The 15,052-nt window shown below is 50.5% G+C and overlaps 1 protein-coding gene across 13 annotated transcripts in view; it reads left to right on the plus strand.

Moving 5' to 3' along the window:
• The window catches only part of SYNJ2 (synaptojanin 2), a 113,592-nt gene that overhangs the window by 69,583 nt on the left and 28,957 nt on the right, over positions 1-15,052 (plus strand). For 12 of the 13 annotated variants that reach the window (XR_013830791.1, XR_013830792.1, XR_013830793.1 and 9 more), the window contains 8 exons: positions 22-187; positions 2,866-3,057; positions 4,336-4,417; positions 5,064-5,204; positions 6,852-7,044; positions 9,103-9,261; positions 10,977-11,133; positions 12,088-12,205. Coding sequence is in view for 4 of the 13 variants with exons in the window: in XM_079939355.1 (XP_079795481.1) it covers positions 22-187; positions 2,866-3,057; positions 4,336-4,417; positions 5,064-5,204; positions 6,852-7,044; positions 9,103-9,261; positions 10,977-11,133; positions 12,088-12,205 (1,208 nt within the window). In the remaining 9 variants the exon portion in view is untranslated. The remainder of the gene's footprint in view (positions 1-21; positions 188-2,865; positions 3,058-4,335; positions 4,418-5,063; positions 5,205-6,851; positions 7,045-9,102; positions 9,262-10,976; positions 11,134-12,087; positions 12,206-15,052) is intronic. The other variant, XR_013830795.1, reaches the window with a different exon arrangement.

Below are 15,052 nucleotides of genomic sequence, written 5' to 3' on the forward strand. Positions count from 1 at the left end.
CTGTCGTCCGGCCCGTGGCAGGTGGGGAAGCTGAAGGACGGGGCCCGGTCTGTGTCTCGCACAATCCAGTCCAACTTCTTCGACGGGGTGAAGCAGGAGGCCATCAAGCTGCTGCTGGTCGGGGACGTCTACACTGAAGAGTCTGCGGACAAAGGAAGGATGCTGCTGGACAACCAGGCCCTGCTGGGTGAGGGGCTCCCGCTCTGCCTGGGGAGATCCAGAGGGCGGTGGTTGGGGGTGCTAGCCAGCCTTCCCACCCCTCACATCATCCCAGATGGTGGGTGGCAGGTGCCCCCTGAGCTGCGGGGCAGCGGGAGGGAGCTTCTGTGCTCAGATCTGATCCTTGACTGTTCTCAGAGTGTCCATGTCTTTGAATGTTAACCCATCCAGGAATCTTTCTCAGCTTGAATGCGTTCTTGGTCCCATTGCCAACTCTCATTTGTGGGGAGTCTTCCATGAGGGTGGCCTGCTGTTTGTATTACGGCTCCAGCGTGATCAGTCTCATGGTCTGACCAGTGATCTAAGCAGCTTGCCACTGTGTTTCGTATTTTAGGAGATGCTCAGCTGGGTGCAGCCCCACGAGGAGGCAGAGGAGAGGCTCAGGAAGAAACAAAGTTAATACACTCACAGGTCCTAGAAATGCCACTCGGGACCACATGGAAGACGCCAGGGTGGTCAGGAGGCAGAAGGGCACTTAGGCCACAGCCTTGATTGGGGTTTCCATAGGGAAGGCCAGGCAAGGTGTAGGACTGGCTAGTTTGAGTACCCGTGGGGGCTTTGGGCTAGGGATGGGCTCTAGTTGGATGGGACTTGGTCCTAGGATGATTGAGGCAGAGGAACGTCACCTCCGGGGCATGCGGCCAGAAGGAGGAGGTACGGCTCTGGGCGGCTTGTTTGCGTGTAACAGGCTCTGGCTGGGTCTGAGAGTTGGCTTAGCCCCGGGAGGGGCAGTCTCTCCCCAGCCAGAAGGTCAGACACCACAATATACAGAAGATAAAAATGTGTCCCCAGGGCTTCCCTGGCGGCGCAGTGGTTGAGAGTCCGCCTGCCGGTGCAGGGGACACGGGTTCATGCCCCGGTCCGGGAAGATCCCACGTGCCGTGGAGCGGCTGGGCCCGTGAGCCATGGCCGCTGAGCCTGCGCATCTGGAGCCTGTGCTCCGCAATGGGAGAGGCCACAACGGTGAGAGGCCCGCGTACCTCAAAAAAACAAACAAAAAACAAACAAACAAAAAACTGTGTCCACAATACCAGCTGTCACTGTGGTTCCCGGTGCTTTCTGGACTCACGTGAGAGCTCACTCTTCTACTTTCTTAATTTGCACCATTTCCAAACCGAGAGGCGGGGAGAAGTGGAGAAGGGTCCACTGGGGTCAGAGTCGATGTCTTTGAGTGTTAACTCATCCAGGAATCTTTCTCAGCTTGAAAGGGTTCTTGTTCCCATTGCCAGGTATCATTTGTGGGGAGTCTTCCATGAGGGTGGCCTCCTGTTTCTGTTCTGGCCCCAGAACCCTGTAGAACTCTCCCAGGGATGAGGACACCTTCCACTCTCAGGGGCAGGACTGTCATGATTCCCTCAATAGCTAGAGGTTTCCTTTTTTCTTTCTTCTTTACTTGAGATATATTTGATATATAGCATTACATTAGTTTCAGGTATACAACATAATGATTTGATATTTGTATATGTTTCAAAATCATTAGCACAGTAAGTCTAGTTAACATCATCACCACACACAGTTACAGTTTTTTCTCTTGTGATGAGAACTTTTAAGAACGACTCTCTTAGCGCCTTTCAAATATACAACGCGATATTGTTAACTGTAGTCACCACGCTGTACCTTATATTCCCAGGACTTGTTTAACAGGAAGTTTCTACCTTTTGACCACCTTCACCCACCTCGCCACACCCACACCCCAACCTCTGACAACTGTTCTCTGTATCTATGAGTTCATTGTGTGTGTGTGTGTGTGTGTGTGTGTAAGATTCCACATGTAAGTGAGCTAGAGGTTTCTTTGGGGAAATTTTAGTGGCATCTTATCCGTAGAGCCTGTAAACATTACAGGGCTCATGGAAAAGAAGGGGAGACCCGGCATTTTTCCTTAGAAAAATGTATAACTCTTGGTTTAGAAATTTTTGGTGTTTTTGAAAAATTAGTTTGCCCGTGCTTAAAATGACTTCACACCCCTTTTCTACTTTTTTTATTTTTTATTATTTTATTGGGGGAACTCCTGTTTGGCTTCTGGTAGCCCAGGTGACATTTGTGTCAGCCCTGGAGACAAGGCCAGCTCAATAAATGTGGAAAGAAGCTCTGAGTAGGACAGTGAGTCTTGTTTCATAGCAAAGTAAATGTGATAGATATTTGGGCTAAGCCCCTAGTTTAAAAAATGGACTGTATTTCGGCCATCTAAGAGGATGGACTTGGCTCAGAGTAATGATTTTTTAAAGGCTTAAGTCTAAGGTAAAACAAAACATTTCAGGCATGCGGATTGGTAGGTGGAAAATGCAAAGATGGGTGTCAGACCCTTAAAGTTCCGTGTGTGTATATTTAATATGGAAAGTTGCAGTGTCCCCTTGATGAAATTCCCACGGGATCGTGCGTGCCCGCCGAGGATGAGATTCCCTGTGATCTGACGTCGCAGCCTCTGTGGCTGTGTTGGGGGAAGGGTGCGGGGGGGACATTATGGCAGAAGTGCCACAGGAACGTGTTCGTGGGTGGCTTTTAGCCTCTTAGCACCTTTATAAGGAGCACCCATTGGTCCATATAGATGGGATCGTGCATCCCCCTCTGATGGAGAGCCTGGCCATGTTTCAGGGGGAGGTGCGTGGGGATAGGGGTGCAAACATGGCCTTTCTGTGCCCCCAACAGTGACTCCCAGGATCCTGCAAGCCATGTCGGAGCGCCAGTCGGAGTTCACGAATTTCAAGCCGGTGCGCGTCGCCGTGGGCACCTGGAACGTGAATGGAGGGAAGCAGTTCCGGAGCAACCTGCTGGGCACTGCCGAGCTGGCTGAGTGGCTGCTGGACGCGCCCGTGTCTTCCGGAGTCTCTGGATCCCAGGGTGAGTGTGGCCGGGACAGGGCGACAAGTGCAGACCCCCAGCCGCCATCTCGCCTCGTCCGCAGGTGGACTTGGCAAGTTGGGTATTTGGCCTTCTCGCTCCTTGGAATGTTTAGAAAGCTCTGTGGAAGGTTAGATCACAGACACTTGGTTTGTTTTTTTTTTTTTGGGCCGCGGCTTGCGGGATCTTAGTACCCCGACCAGGGATCGAACCCAGGCCCTTGGCAGCGAAAGTGTGGAGTTCTAACCACTGGACTGCCAGGGAATTCCCTGTGTACCTTTTAAGAATAAAACAATTCCAGGGTTGACACCTCACCTTTTGTCTTCTATCGTGCAAGGTAATATTTAGTGGCCTGAGAACTCAGGATTCCAACATGTACTTTTTCTCCAGTCAGCGTTTACGTAGGGGTTTCGCTTTTTCCCGCTTGCTTGGATTCTGGAAAGACTCGTGGTCCGGTTCCCTGTTGATGTGCGGTGGAGGGCGGGGTCAGCTCTGCTTACGTACCTTGATCGACAGCCGTCCGGGTCGGTGCCCAGAGCCCCGTCCCCGCTCTCTGTGCGCTGTCCGCATGTGGCAGGGGCTTGGGGGCAGCGTAGCTCGAGGACCTTGTTCCGAGTCCCTGGGATGCCTCAGGCGGCTAAGCGTCAGGACACATCGGGAGGCAGGCGGCAGGTGGCTGCGGGGCTTCTGTTAACCTAAGATTCCCTGTTAAAGGGGACAAAGAGAGAACGGATGAGCAACCCTTCTGCTCGCTGTGCTTCCTGTAAACCAGGCATTTCTGGGGCAGATTTCATCAGAGCGGGTCCCAAGCAGGGCTGGATGTCCCCTTCTCTGACCACCAGGACAACAGTGCCCTGGGACAGGACCACGGTCAGACATGATCCCAGCAAGGCTGGCCCAGCGCTGTGAAAAGTACTGAGGGACACAACCAAGTATGAGCCAGTTCTGCCCCCTGGCAACTTAGGGTCTGGTTGGGGGGGGCGGTGTCTGCTGCGTGTGGGAGTTATCGGTCCAGGCACTCTACACGTGTTCTCTGATTTACGCTTTACGACCACCCTGCGAGGTGGCCGCTACCGTCCCTTTTGCAGAGCAAGCAGCAGAGTTTGGAGAGGTTAGTGACACGCCCAGGATGTAGCCAGGGAAGAGCCGTGGGCACAGTGGGAGCTGGAAGGAGGTTGGCGCGTGGAGCTCACCACGTGGTCTGAGGGGTCCCCCAGGCCGTGGGCCAGCACAGGCCTCCGTGGGTCTGACTTCCCTCGTCTTCTGCTTGTTCTGCAGATGACAGCAGCTCAGCTGACATATTTGCCGTGGGGTTTGAAGAGATGGTGGAACTGAGTGCAGGGAATATCGTCAATGCCAGGTAGGCGGCCAGGCGCGGTGGGGTGGGATCCTGAGCCGGGAGTTTCTGCATTCTGACTGTGCTCCCACCACGACCTCACGGACATACGCCTCTCCCTTCCTCTCTCTTTGCTGATTAAGGAAATAGAAGGAAGGGTGGGATAGGCTCAGTGCTCCGTGGGTGCTGCTGCCTCGGCCACGAGTCCAGGCTGATTCATGCTGCGAGCTGGCATGTGTGAGCCCCGAGGGCATGGGCCGGGCTGGGCGGGGGCTGACTCACGTTTCCTGTGTGTGAGTGTAAGAAAGAAACAAAGGAAAGAAAACCACTGGATTAACATTTGGTGTGAGGTCAGCAGGACTCTTTCTTTCCTAGTCCATTTCAAGGTACTTTCTGAACAAATAATAAAACCTGGTTCTATGGAGGTCTTATGAGCAAGGCCCTGTGCTGGGGGTTCAGGTGGCAGGGGTTGGGTGGGGCACATGTTTGATGTGTACAACACAACCAGAAATATGCGGATAGCCCATTGCAGGGATTAAGGCTCACATGGCACTAGTGCAGGAGCGCAGGCAGCATGACGTCAATAAAGACCCAACTAAGGGCTAGAGGAGTTTATAGGTGGGAGAGCCTGCTTCCAGCTCACACTCAACAGCATCCTTCTTTTCTCCAGTACCACCAACAGGAAGATGTGGGGGGAGCAGCTTCAGAAAGCCATCTCACGCTCTCATAGGTACATTCTCTTGACTTCGGCACAGCTGGTGGGCGTCTGTCTTTATATCTTTGTACGTCCGTACCACGTCCCCTTCATCAGGTAAGAACATTTCGCTTACGCACATCTGGGGGAACACGGGATTGTTTGATTCTGACTTCCTTCCCCCCACCCCCTTCCTGCAACAGGAATCAGGACCTGCCATGATTTTAGATAAATGTAGCAAAACCCCCAAGGAAAAACCGAGCTGAATAGAATATTGTCCAGCATTTAAAAAGCCACGGTGGGAACCTTCTAGCTCAGGAAGCTGGACCCTTTTAGAAAGACTGTTTCATGATCGTTGTTACCCAGGCTCAGTTTTGCACAAGGAAAGGGATTCCTTGCTGAAATGTTAGACAGGAAACCTCTGACCAAGAGCTGGGTAACTCATCAGGAAATGCCAATTCTTTTGTCTCTTTTTAAAAGAATTCTAAATAAGATGTGTGGGCAGAAAGCCTCTACCACTGTCACCCCACTATTGGGTCTCCAAAGTGACAGTTTTGTGAATGTCAGAAAGGGGAAAAGCTTAGGAAAAGCGTGTCTTTTAGGAAAGCCCGTGTGTGTGTGTGTGTGTGTGTGTGTGTCTGTGTCTGTGTCTGTGTGTGTGTGTGTGTGTGTATGTGCGTGTGCGTGCGTGCCTGGGGATTTTAAGGTTTGGGAGGGGCACGCATTGCTCCCTGGTCTCATTCATGTTGTTGGAACGTCCTCTGGTCTTTGCCTTTGCCTGCACCAGACAGATACTTGGAGAGCAAGACTGTGCTCTGTGCTCATAATCCTCTTCTGTGGCCTTCGGGAAACGTTAAAGTCTTTGTGCCCCAACTGTTCGCTGCGACAGTCTGGCAGTGTCCACAGTGAGTGGCTAAAGTCAGTTACGGTCAGAGTAGAGGAGAGGTTAGGGTCAAGGTCAGAGATACAACATGAAGAAGGGAGTGAGGCCGAGGGGCTCCGGATTTCCCGGGTGCCAACGAAGGTCCCAACACCTGTGTCCCTTTAGCCTCAAGCTCACACACTGTGGCAGGTTATCCCCATCCCTTGTCTGCTGGGTGACAGTTGCTTCGGCCCCTGGTCCCGTGGACCTACGCGCTCACCTGTGTGCATTGTAAGCTGGCATTTTAACGCCAGGCGTCTGCTTGGAAACCACCCGCCCAGCCCAGCATAGAGAACTGGGTGGTTTCTGTTGTTTCAAATGCGTCGATTACCTGATGGCAACCCCTATACCTTGCAGAAGAGCCGTGTGGGATGGGGCTGGGGGCGGGGAACTCCACGCTGCTTCTGCCGCAGCAGCGAGACGGGCAGCGGAGGGCCGTGTGGGATGGGGCTGGGGGCGGGGAACTCCACGCTGCTTCTGCCGCAGCAGCAGCGAGACCGGCAGCGGAGGGCCGGGGTGGAGGTGATTCAGCTGCTTTGTGGGGTGCTCATGTGAGCACCTCGGAGCTGGGGCCGTGGAGAGGATGCTCCAGCCTCTCCCACGGGGCAGCTGCCCACGATGAGAGGAGGGTCAGGAGTGATGCGGAGCTGATGGCAGTCGCGCTGTCCCCGTGCGGCCTGGCCGCTGAAGATGGGATGAGCCAGCCTCTGAGCCGATGCCTTTGAGGCTCTCAGATCCGCAAGCCTCGCGCTGCCGCCCGGATCTTCTCTGTAGCAAAGCTGCTCATGCTTTGCCTTCGGAGCCACTGAGAGGCCCCCCCGCGTGTGCATTCTCTGTTCCAGGGACGTGGCGATCGACACAGTGAAGACGGGCATGGGGGGAAAGGCGGGGAACAAGGGCGCCGTGGCCATCCGCTTCCAGTTCCACAGCAGCAGCTTCTGCTTCGTCTGCAGCCACCTGACGGCCGGGCAGTCCCAGGTGAAGGAGAGGAACGAGGACTACAGGGAGATCACCCAGAGGCTGAGCTTCCCGATGGTGAGCAGCGAGGCAGTGGCGTGTGAGGCCCCCCTGCTCGGGTCCGCCCCCCACACGGCATTCTGAGCTGCTGATACGGGCAGGCGGTGGCGATACGACCGTAGGAGGGTCCCTGCCCCTGGGGGCTCAGCACTGGTGGCAGGGAGATGACCAGGGGCGCTGCAGTAGCGGTGAGCAGGGAGTCCGGCTCAGGAGTGTTCTGCCTCCTGGATCTCTGTGCGTTTCCTGAATGTCCCCACGTGCCCTGCGTTTTCTTATTCTAATTCAACTGTATGCAATGGGCAAAGAAAACCAGTGCGTCCATGCTTTGTCCAAGTTGGTGAAGAACATTTGAATCCAACCAGTATAAGACTTGGTTTTCTTGAGAATCACACGTACATTCTGTTGTGGCTCAGAAGAGAATACACGTTTTTGAAACCAGTGAATTCTTGGCTCGGGAGCTCTGGGTCCCGGTAGGGTCTCGCGGTTGCCAGTACCATGCGTCGTGCCGCCCTCTAGTGGTGGTCCAGAGGCTTTCATTCTGAAGCCAGGGGATCTTTTTGAATTCAGATTTGAATGTTTTCCTTTCTGTGCAAAGATGATGGTCCCGCACACCTTCACCCTGGTGCACACCTATTTCCCAGCAGTGAGGGTAGACTTTAGCCGTTCCTGCCACACATTCTGCCCGTGCCTGAGACAAGGTTGGCTGGGTCACGGAGCTCTTCCATGTGAGGCCAGTTCCCTTAAAACTGACACCCTGTTTGCTGGGCTGCCCTCAAGGCAAAAATTCCTTAGTTTTCATTAAGAAGTGCTGTAATCCTTGTTGGAGGTTTTATTTCTTGGATTATAAAATAAATGAGTTGGGAAATTTGCAATTGTAGTTTTCCAGATTATGTAGGACTAATATTTTCTTTCTGGGTCTATGTAGTTAAAAAAGAAAAGTCCAACCCTTCTCACTTAAAAAGTGCTGTTTCAAAGTAGCATACGTGGGACACATTTAAAATAATTAAAGGGTTCATACTATAGCTATTTTCAACAGAAGTATTGACGGTACCTATAAGTTAATACTCTGTACCTGTTCAGTAGAGTAGCCACTAGCCACAAGTAGCTATTTAAATGTAAAATAACTCACATTAAATAAAACTAAAAATCCCTCGGTCACACTGGCCACATGTCAGGTGTTCGATGGCTACATGTGGCTGGTGGCTCGTGTTCTGCACAGCACGGGTAGAGAACATGTCCATCACTGCGGAGTGTTCTGTTAGGCAGTGATGCTCTGCACGTTTATTTTATTGGGCTGTGATCATTCCAGCCTTTTGTAGAACGGAAGCAGATTTTGGAGTTTGGCAGATCTGAGTTCATGTCTTATCTTTATCATGTACTAGCGGTGTAACCGTCAGCAAAGTTTCTGCACTTCTTTTTTTAATCTGTAAGAGCCATTAGTGTGTGCCTCACAGGACTGCTGGGAGAACAGTGTGCCGCAGAACAGAGCCCAGCATTGTAGACAGCTGATATCGTGCTGCTGCTGTTGTCGTGATTCCTGGGGAAGGGAGGGGAAGATGCCACAGCTCTCCAGGGCTGCCCTGGGCAAGGTGGGGGAGGGGGAGAGAGAGAGGTGGAGGGTCACAGGATGAAAATGTATGAAATCCACCAGGTTTTACGAAGTTGTGTGTCCTGAGCGTTTATATTTATTTTCTTAAACCGCGTTCTCGTAACACTGAATGTTTGGGCAATGCGTCTTAGGATACAGACATAACAAAGCAGGGGTACATCCTGATGGCTGAGATCCACTCGGCAGAGTGAATACCAATATTGGTAGTCATGCTTCCTCTGTTACAGTTGGTGCTTTCTCCAAACCACTCGAAAACACTATTTAAAATTTGAAAATTAAGCCAATGGAAAGTCCCTCAGTAAGTTTATGGGATTAGTGAAAAATGAGATGCTCTAGCAGACTTTTCTTAAGTAACATTTTAAGAAAAACACATCTGCTTATCATCTGTACGGTGAGTTTATTTTTCTCCCTTCTCCCACCTTCCTTGCAATGGGCCGAATCAGCTTTTTTTTTTTTTTATGACTTAGGGAAGAAACATTTTTTCTCACGATTATGTGTTTTGGTGCGGAGATTTCAACTACCGCATTGATCTCACTTACGAAGAAGTCTTCTATTTTGTTAAACGCCAAGACTGGAAGAAGCTCCTGGAATTTGATCAGCTACAGCTACAGAAATCAAGTGGAAAAGTAAGTTGTGCTTTTAAAATAGTTTTTAACACCTGCTCCAACATGGAATAGCTTCTGCTAAATGTACATGCTAGCATTCGCAAATTAAGCTTCACGGGTGAATTTAACTGATTCTGATAATGGTAAAAAAAAGGTGTCTGGCGTAAGAAGTTAGAGAAACGTGAGCGTCCATCCGCACTCACGTCCTGTTCCTCCTTTCGGTGGCCACGGTCAGGGTCTGTGTCTTCTCATGCCCAGAGGGGCCATTGCTCTATGAAAGGACACTGGACACACGTAAGCCACCGCAGGAGCTCAGGGCGACAGGATCCTCTCTGCCCACGCTCTCTGGTTGGAGGGGGGGCAGCTGTCCCTTCCTCCTTCGCACAAGCTGAGCCCTGGTCCAGCTGTGCTCAGTTTGAGTCCAAGCTGCTTCAGACAGCCCCATGTCAGCATCTGAGCACATGGCCGGTGAGGCTGGTGGGTGTGATGTACGCAGTCCACGTGCCCTGTACGCAGGGTGATGCTCGTAGGGACGGCTGTGTGTCAGGTACACTAAACCAGCAAGTGACACGCTAGATTCTGCTCAAAACATTTTATTTTGGTGATATCTCTGTTTCTTGTTAGTGAACATACTAACAAATAAATTAATACACTAACAAGATCTAATACACTTTACACACCAATTTGTACACATAATCCTCAAGACCATCCTACAGATTAGGTATCACACCCATTTTATAGATAAGAAGACTGAGGCCAAGGTCAAACACCATGTCCAAGGTCACACAGTCAGTAAACAGAGGCATGACAGAGCCCAAGACTGCCACACTTCCGATGAGACTTCCCCTCCCTGACCTGGTGTGGTCTTTCAGTGCCTCCTTAGGCCATGATGTAATAGGGAAGATTCAACTATAGAATCTGTCCTCAGTTCTTCAGGGTCACACTGGCTAGCCCCCACATGACTCAAAACTTATCTTCTCTCCCACCTGAAACTGTTTGTTGTTTTGGTGCCTGTTTGCTTCCTAGCAGGACAGGCTGAGGGGAGGGAGGCACAGCTAAGTTCCATCTACCTGGTGAAAATGCAGCAGGTTAGATGGTGCAGGCAGGGAGGTTAAGGCTCCTCCTGCAGTGAGACCTGGATGTTCCTCGAGGTTTTCTGTCGTCCCCCCTCAGTGACACGGGTCGCTGGGGGTGGCCAGAGGGCAGAGGCAGAGCCACACCACTCCTTCCTGCAAAGGGTCTCTCTCCCTCCTGCCAATATTCTCCACACCCTTCCCCTCGGGCGCTGAGTGAATGTCTGTTCCTGGGTCTTCCTGCAGCATCAGGGCTGGACCAGGGCTAAGTGAAGATGGAGGAGGGCCGGACTTCAGTTCTGGGCTGCTTTTTACCCAGTTGGTTTTGTTAACAAATACGGATCAAGGCCTTGCCGGGGCTGGGCCAGGCGTTCCCCTCGGCCTGTGCGTGTCAGTGTCACCCGGGCGCTGACACAGGCGTGTGACAGATCGGGTGCTGAGGTGGTGGGAGACCCAACGGTGTGCAAGTCAGCAGAGCAAAGTGATAATCATCATCATTTTTGCCAATTAAAAGGCACATATGTCCAGTTTTTGACATATTTGCAAATACGATATAGCTTCTGTTACTTTAGGAATAAAAACCACTCTGGAACGTGCCTTCTATTTGCATGTAATGTACATGATCTAGGAGAACTAAGAGGGTCCTGCGACTTCCTCCAACAGATTTTTAAAGACTTTCACGAAGGCACCATTGACTTTGGACCCACCTACAAGTATGATGTTGGCTCTGCTGCCTACGACACAAGTGACAAATGCCGCACCCCGGCCTGGACGGACAGGGTCCTGTGGTGGAGGAAGAGGCATCCTTTCGACAGAACAGGTGCCTGAGATGTGTGCGCTTTCAGAGCTGGAAGAGGGCAAGTGATCAGTACCATAGAAGGAAGATCACTTTTCTTTAGTCCAGCGCTCTTTGTTATATAAATAACAATTCTCTGGATAACCCAGAACTACTCAAAAGTCATCCCAGATGTTAGCCCTAAGCTTTGGGAGTTGCTCCTGGCTCCCGCAATCCCTGCCTCACGGCTGTCCCCCTACACCACCCTGCCACCTTTTGTTCCCGGCAGGGGTGAGGAGAGAGGCTACAGCTCTTCCTCTCCGGCGCTTCTGCCTCTCACACTCGTGCCTTTTCTCCAGCCCATTTTGTTCAGCCAAACTCTATCTGCTTAAAGCCCCGATTCCAAACCAAATATGAGCGAGACACAGGAAAGATGAGAGGTTTTTTGTTTGTTTTTTTAATCAATTAGTGGTCTATCATGTTTTGAACAATTATTGATACCCAGCTAGGAAGTGCAGTTTGTTTAAAATTCGAATGCCTATAAACTAATACATAAACAACTAAGCTTTTCTGGCGAGACGGATGCTGAGATTTCAAGGCGCAGAAATCTCACCTGCAGATTGAGAAGATGCGTATTTGTTCAGATCACTTTTGTGGACATCTGTGCAAGAGGCTGGATGCCCTCAGGTTCTTAGTCTCTGCATCTCCTGCTGTACAAAGAGCTGCACATCTCCTGTTTCCCATGGGCCTGAGGCAAAATCCCCGCAGCAGCGGTGTCTGTGTTCTCACCCAGTTTGCCCACTGGGGTGGAGTTTTCACCCCAGGCCCCAAGGCCACTTTGACAGGGTTTCAAGCCCAGGGGGTTAGAACGACTGAGTCTGAGACAGGAGGTGGTCCGTGACGCAGCTCCCTGGTGCACGTGTCTGTAATCGGCATTCGTGAATGTTGATACACTTTTGTGTTGTATGTGTGTCTCTTGATTGGAATCCCCGTGAGTAGCTGGAGAACTCAACCTTCTGGACAACGATCTGGACGCTGACACCAAAGTCGGACACGCCTGGTCTCCTGGTGCCCTCAAGTATTACGGCCGAGCAGAGCTGCAAGCGTCTGACCACAGGTACGGTCCTGGCTGCCGTGGGCACATCCTCTGCTGAGGAAGGCGGGGTCAGCTGCTCCCCGCAGAGAACGGCCCTGCCTTCCCTATCCGAATGCGTGTGTGTGCGTGTGTGACACACAGTAAAGAGCAAAGAACAGTATGACAAGTAGCTATGTACTTGCCACTAAGAATCAATCACTGTTAACACTTTGTCATTGCTCCACGTCACAGGTAACATCTATTATGAAAATTGCGAAGACACAACCTGTGGTATTTTATGTCTTTTAAATTCTGATACATTATGTCATCGTGCAACTCGCTTTTTTTGTTACTTACCATTTTTGAGGTACAGTCACGTCATTACTAGAGATCTGACTCTTGCATTTGTAACCGCTGTCCGGTATTCCGCTAACTATATCCACGTGATTTGCCCATTCATCTACCGATGAATATTTTCCCCAGTGTTTCATTGTTACAAACACCATAGGGTTTTACGGAGTTGCATTCAGGGTTTCGGATGCTCTGAGCTGTTGCTTTGGCCTAGTGCCTTGTGGATTAAGGATGGAACACAGCAGCAGAGGTCTGTCAGCTCGGCATGCACCGGGACTGGCCACAGAGGGAGGTTATTCTTGTAGAACATCTTTAAAGACAGAAGATGGCATTTGACCTTCCCACGGCTGCTACCAAAACTATCCTGTCAGTTTCAACTTTTACAAAAGCAAAGAAATTAAGAAAGAGAGTTGGTGGTGAGCAGCTGGTCAGTCACTAGGTCGACATCTTTCCATGCTTCTGATTTCTAGCTGCTGTTGCAAATACACACCTAGAGATGAGCGTGGGGAAATCTACAGATGTATGACTTTCAGGTTTGCTAGTTCAGCGAGTATATTTAGAAGCATTCATTTAACCAGTATTTATTGGGGGGCCTTATATTGATATATAGGCCCCGTTCCTGGCACTGAGGAAAAGCAGTGAACAAAACAGATGATACCATGCTCTCAAGGAATTTTCTAGTGAGGACAGACAGACAAGAAACAGAAGTGTCATGAATGAAAAAAAAAGGAGTGGCCGGGGTCAGTCAAGGGGTTGGTGCTATTACACACCCGGTGTTCAGGGAAGGTGCCTCTGGTGACCTTGGAGCCGAGACCTGAAGGAAGTGAGAGTGGGAGCCGTGTGGGTATCAGGGAGAGAGCATTCCAGAGCGGGAGTGTGGAGTGAACATCTAGGAGTTCGGAGAAGAGAGAGGCTGGAGAGAGAAGAGTGAGGGGAAGAGTCATAGGAAACGAGGTGAGATGAACAAGAGTCAGCCTGCGTGGAACCCTGTGGGCCATAAAAAGGACATCGGGCTTCACTCTGAGCGCGGTGGCATTGTGTGGCCAGGTTAGACCAGAGTCACCTGAAGAAACTCCAGCGGGGCCAGCATGGAAGGAGGGAGGCAGGGAGGAAGCTAGGGACGGGGTGGCTTTGGGCCAGGGTAGTCGTGGGTTGCCATGGTGAGCAGTGGGGGGTTCTGGATAGGTTTTGAAAGTGGAGCCAGCAGAACTGGCTGATGGAGTGGATGTGGGGTGTGAGAGAGACGAGGTGAGGATGAGTCCAGAGTGTTTGGCCTGAGCAGCTACAAGGATGAAGTAGCATTTACTTAGCTGGGAAGACTGGGCAGTGCGGATCTGAGCATCCTGGTTTGAGACGCATCTTAGACATTTATTGATTTTTCTAATTACAAAACCAGAACATCTTGGTTCTTGACAAGTAGGGGAAATATACACAGACAAATCATCCATAGTCCCAAGCCCTGAGACCATGTCTGGTGACAGTTCGTTATGTGTCTTGCCACTGCATTTTCCACGTACATTTTGCACCGAAACGTTAACCTGTGTGTAGTGTGTGCTCATGTGCACGCAAGCTTGTAGATGTTTAAATGTGGATAAGAAAATTAGGACTATGTTACGTGAACTGTTAGCATTTGCTTTCTTACTTGCTACATTAGTTTTTTTTAATTAAGCTTTTGACTGTGAGGTAGTTACAGACTCGCATGCAGTTATAGGGAATAATGTAGGGATCCCGTGCACACTTCACCCAGCTCCCCACAGCGGTAAGGCCCTGTAATCTACAGTGCAGCGTCACACCCAGATGTTGACTTCCATATGGTCGGGACAGAACGTCTGTCACCACGGGGACCCTCGTTTCCCTCCCTCCCACACTCCTTCCTAACCCCTGTCAACCACTCGTCTTTTCTCCTTTTCCAGCATTTTGTCATTGCAAGAATGTTATAAAATGGAGCAGAATTGGGGGACCGGCTTTTTTCTCTGGAGCTTCTTCCAGTTGCTGGTGTGTCAGTAATTGGTCCCTTTTCATTGCTGAGTGAGTGAGGCTGCCTTCCCGTGTCCGTACCCACTTTCATCAGAGATGCTCCGCTTCTAACACGAGGCTCCTCGGGAAAGTTTTTCTCCCACAAAAAGTTTTTAAAAAACCCTCAGCGCATATTCCTGTGTCAGATTTTTCTCCGTCTTCTTTTTTCTTGCTTCTAGAGGCAAAAAAAAAATCTAATAGTAGTAATATGAATTTGGGGGCGTACGACGGATTTACCACCCATATCTCTTCATTTTTTCAATGTTCCCTGGCTTTAAAGGTTGCCACCGTATTCTATGCTATTTTGTATTATGCTTTGTTTCCACCTGATCTTGTTAATGTCTTCAATAAGATTACGTAATCTTCATAAGAAAGGATTTTCTAAATTTTTTGTAGAGTAAACCCATCCCTGTATAAAAATTACAACAAGGTTTGCATTATTTCCTGCTGATCTGTTTTCCTGTGTATGTCAGGTCGATTTCTGCAGCATTATTCGTAATGAGCGCATGGCATATGGTCTTG

Source organism: Stenella coeruleoalba, assembly GCF_951394435.1.
Source record: "Stenella coeruleoalba genome assembly, chromosome: 12".
NCBI lineage: Eukaryota > Metazoa > Chordata > Mammalia > Artiodactyla > Delphinidae > Stenella > Stenella coeruleoalba.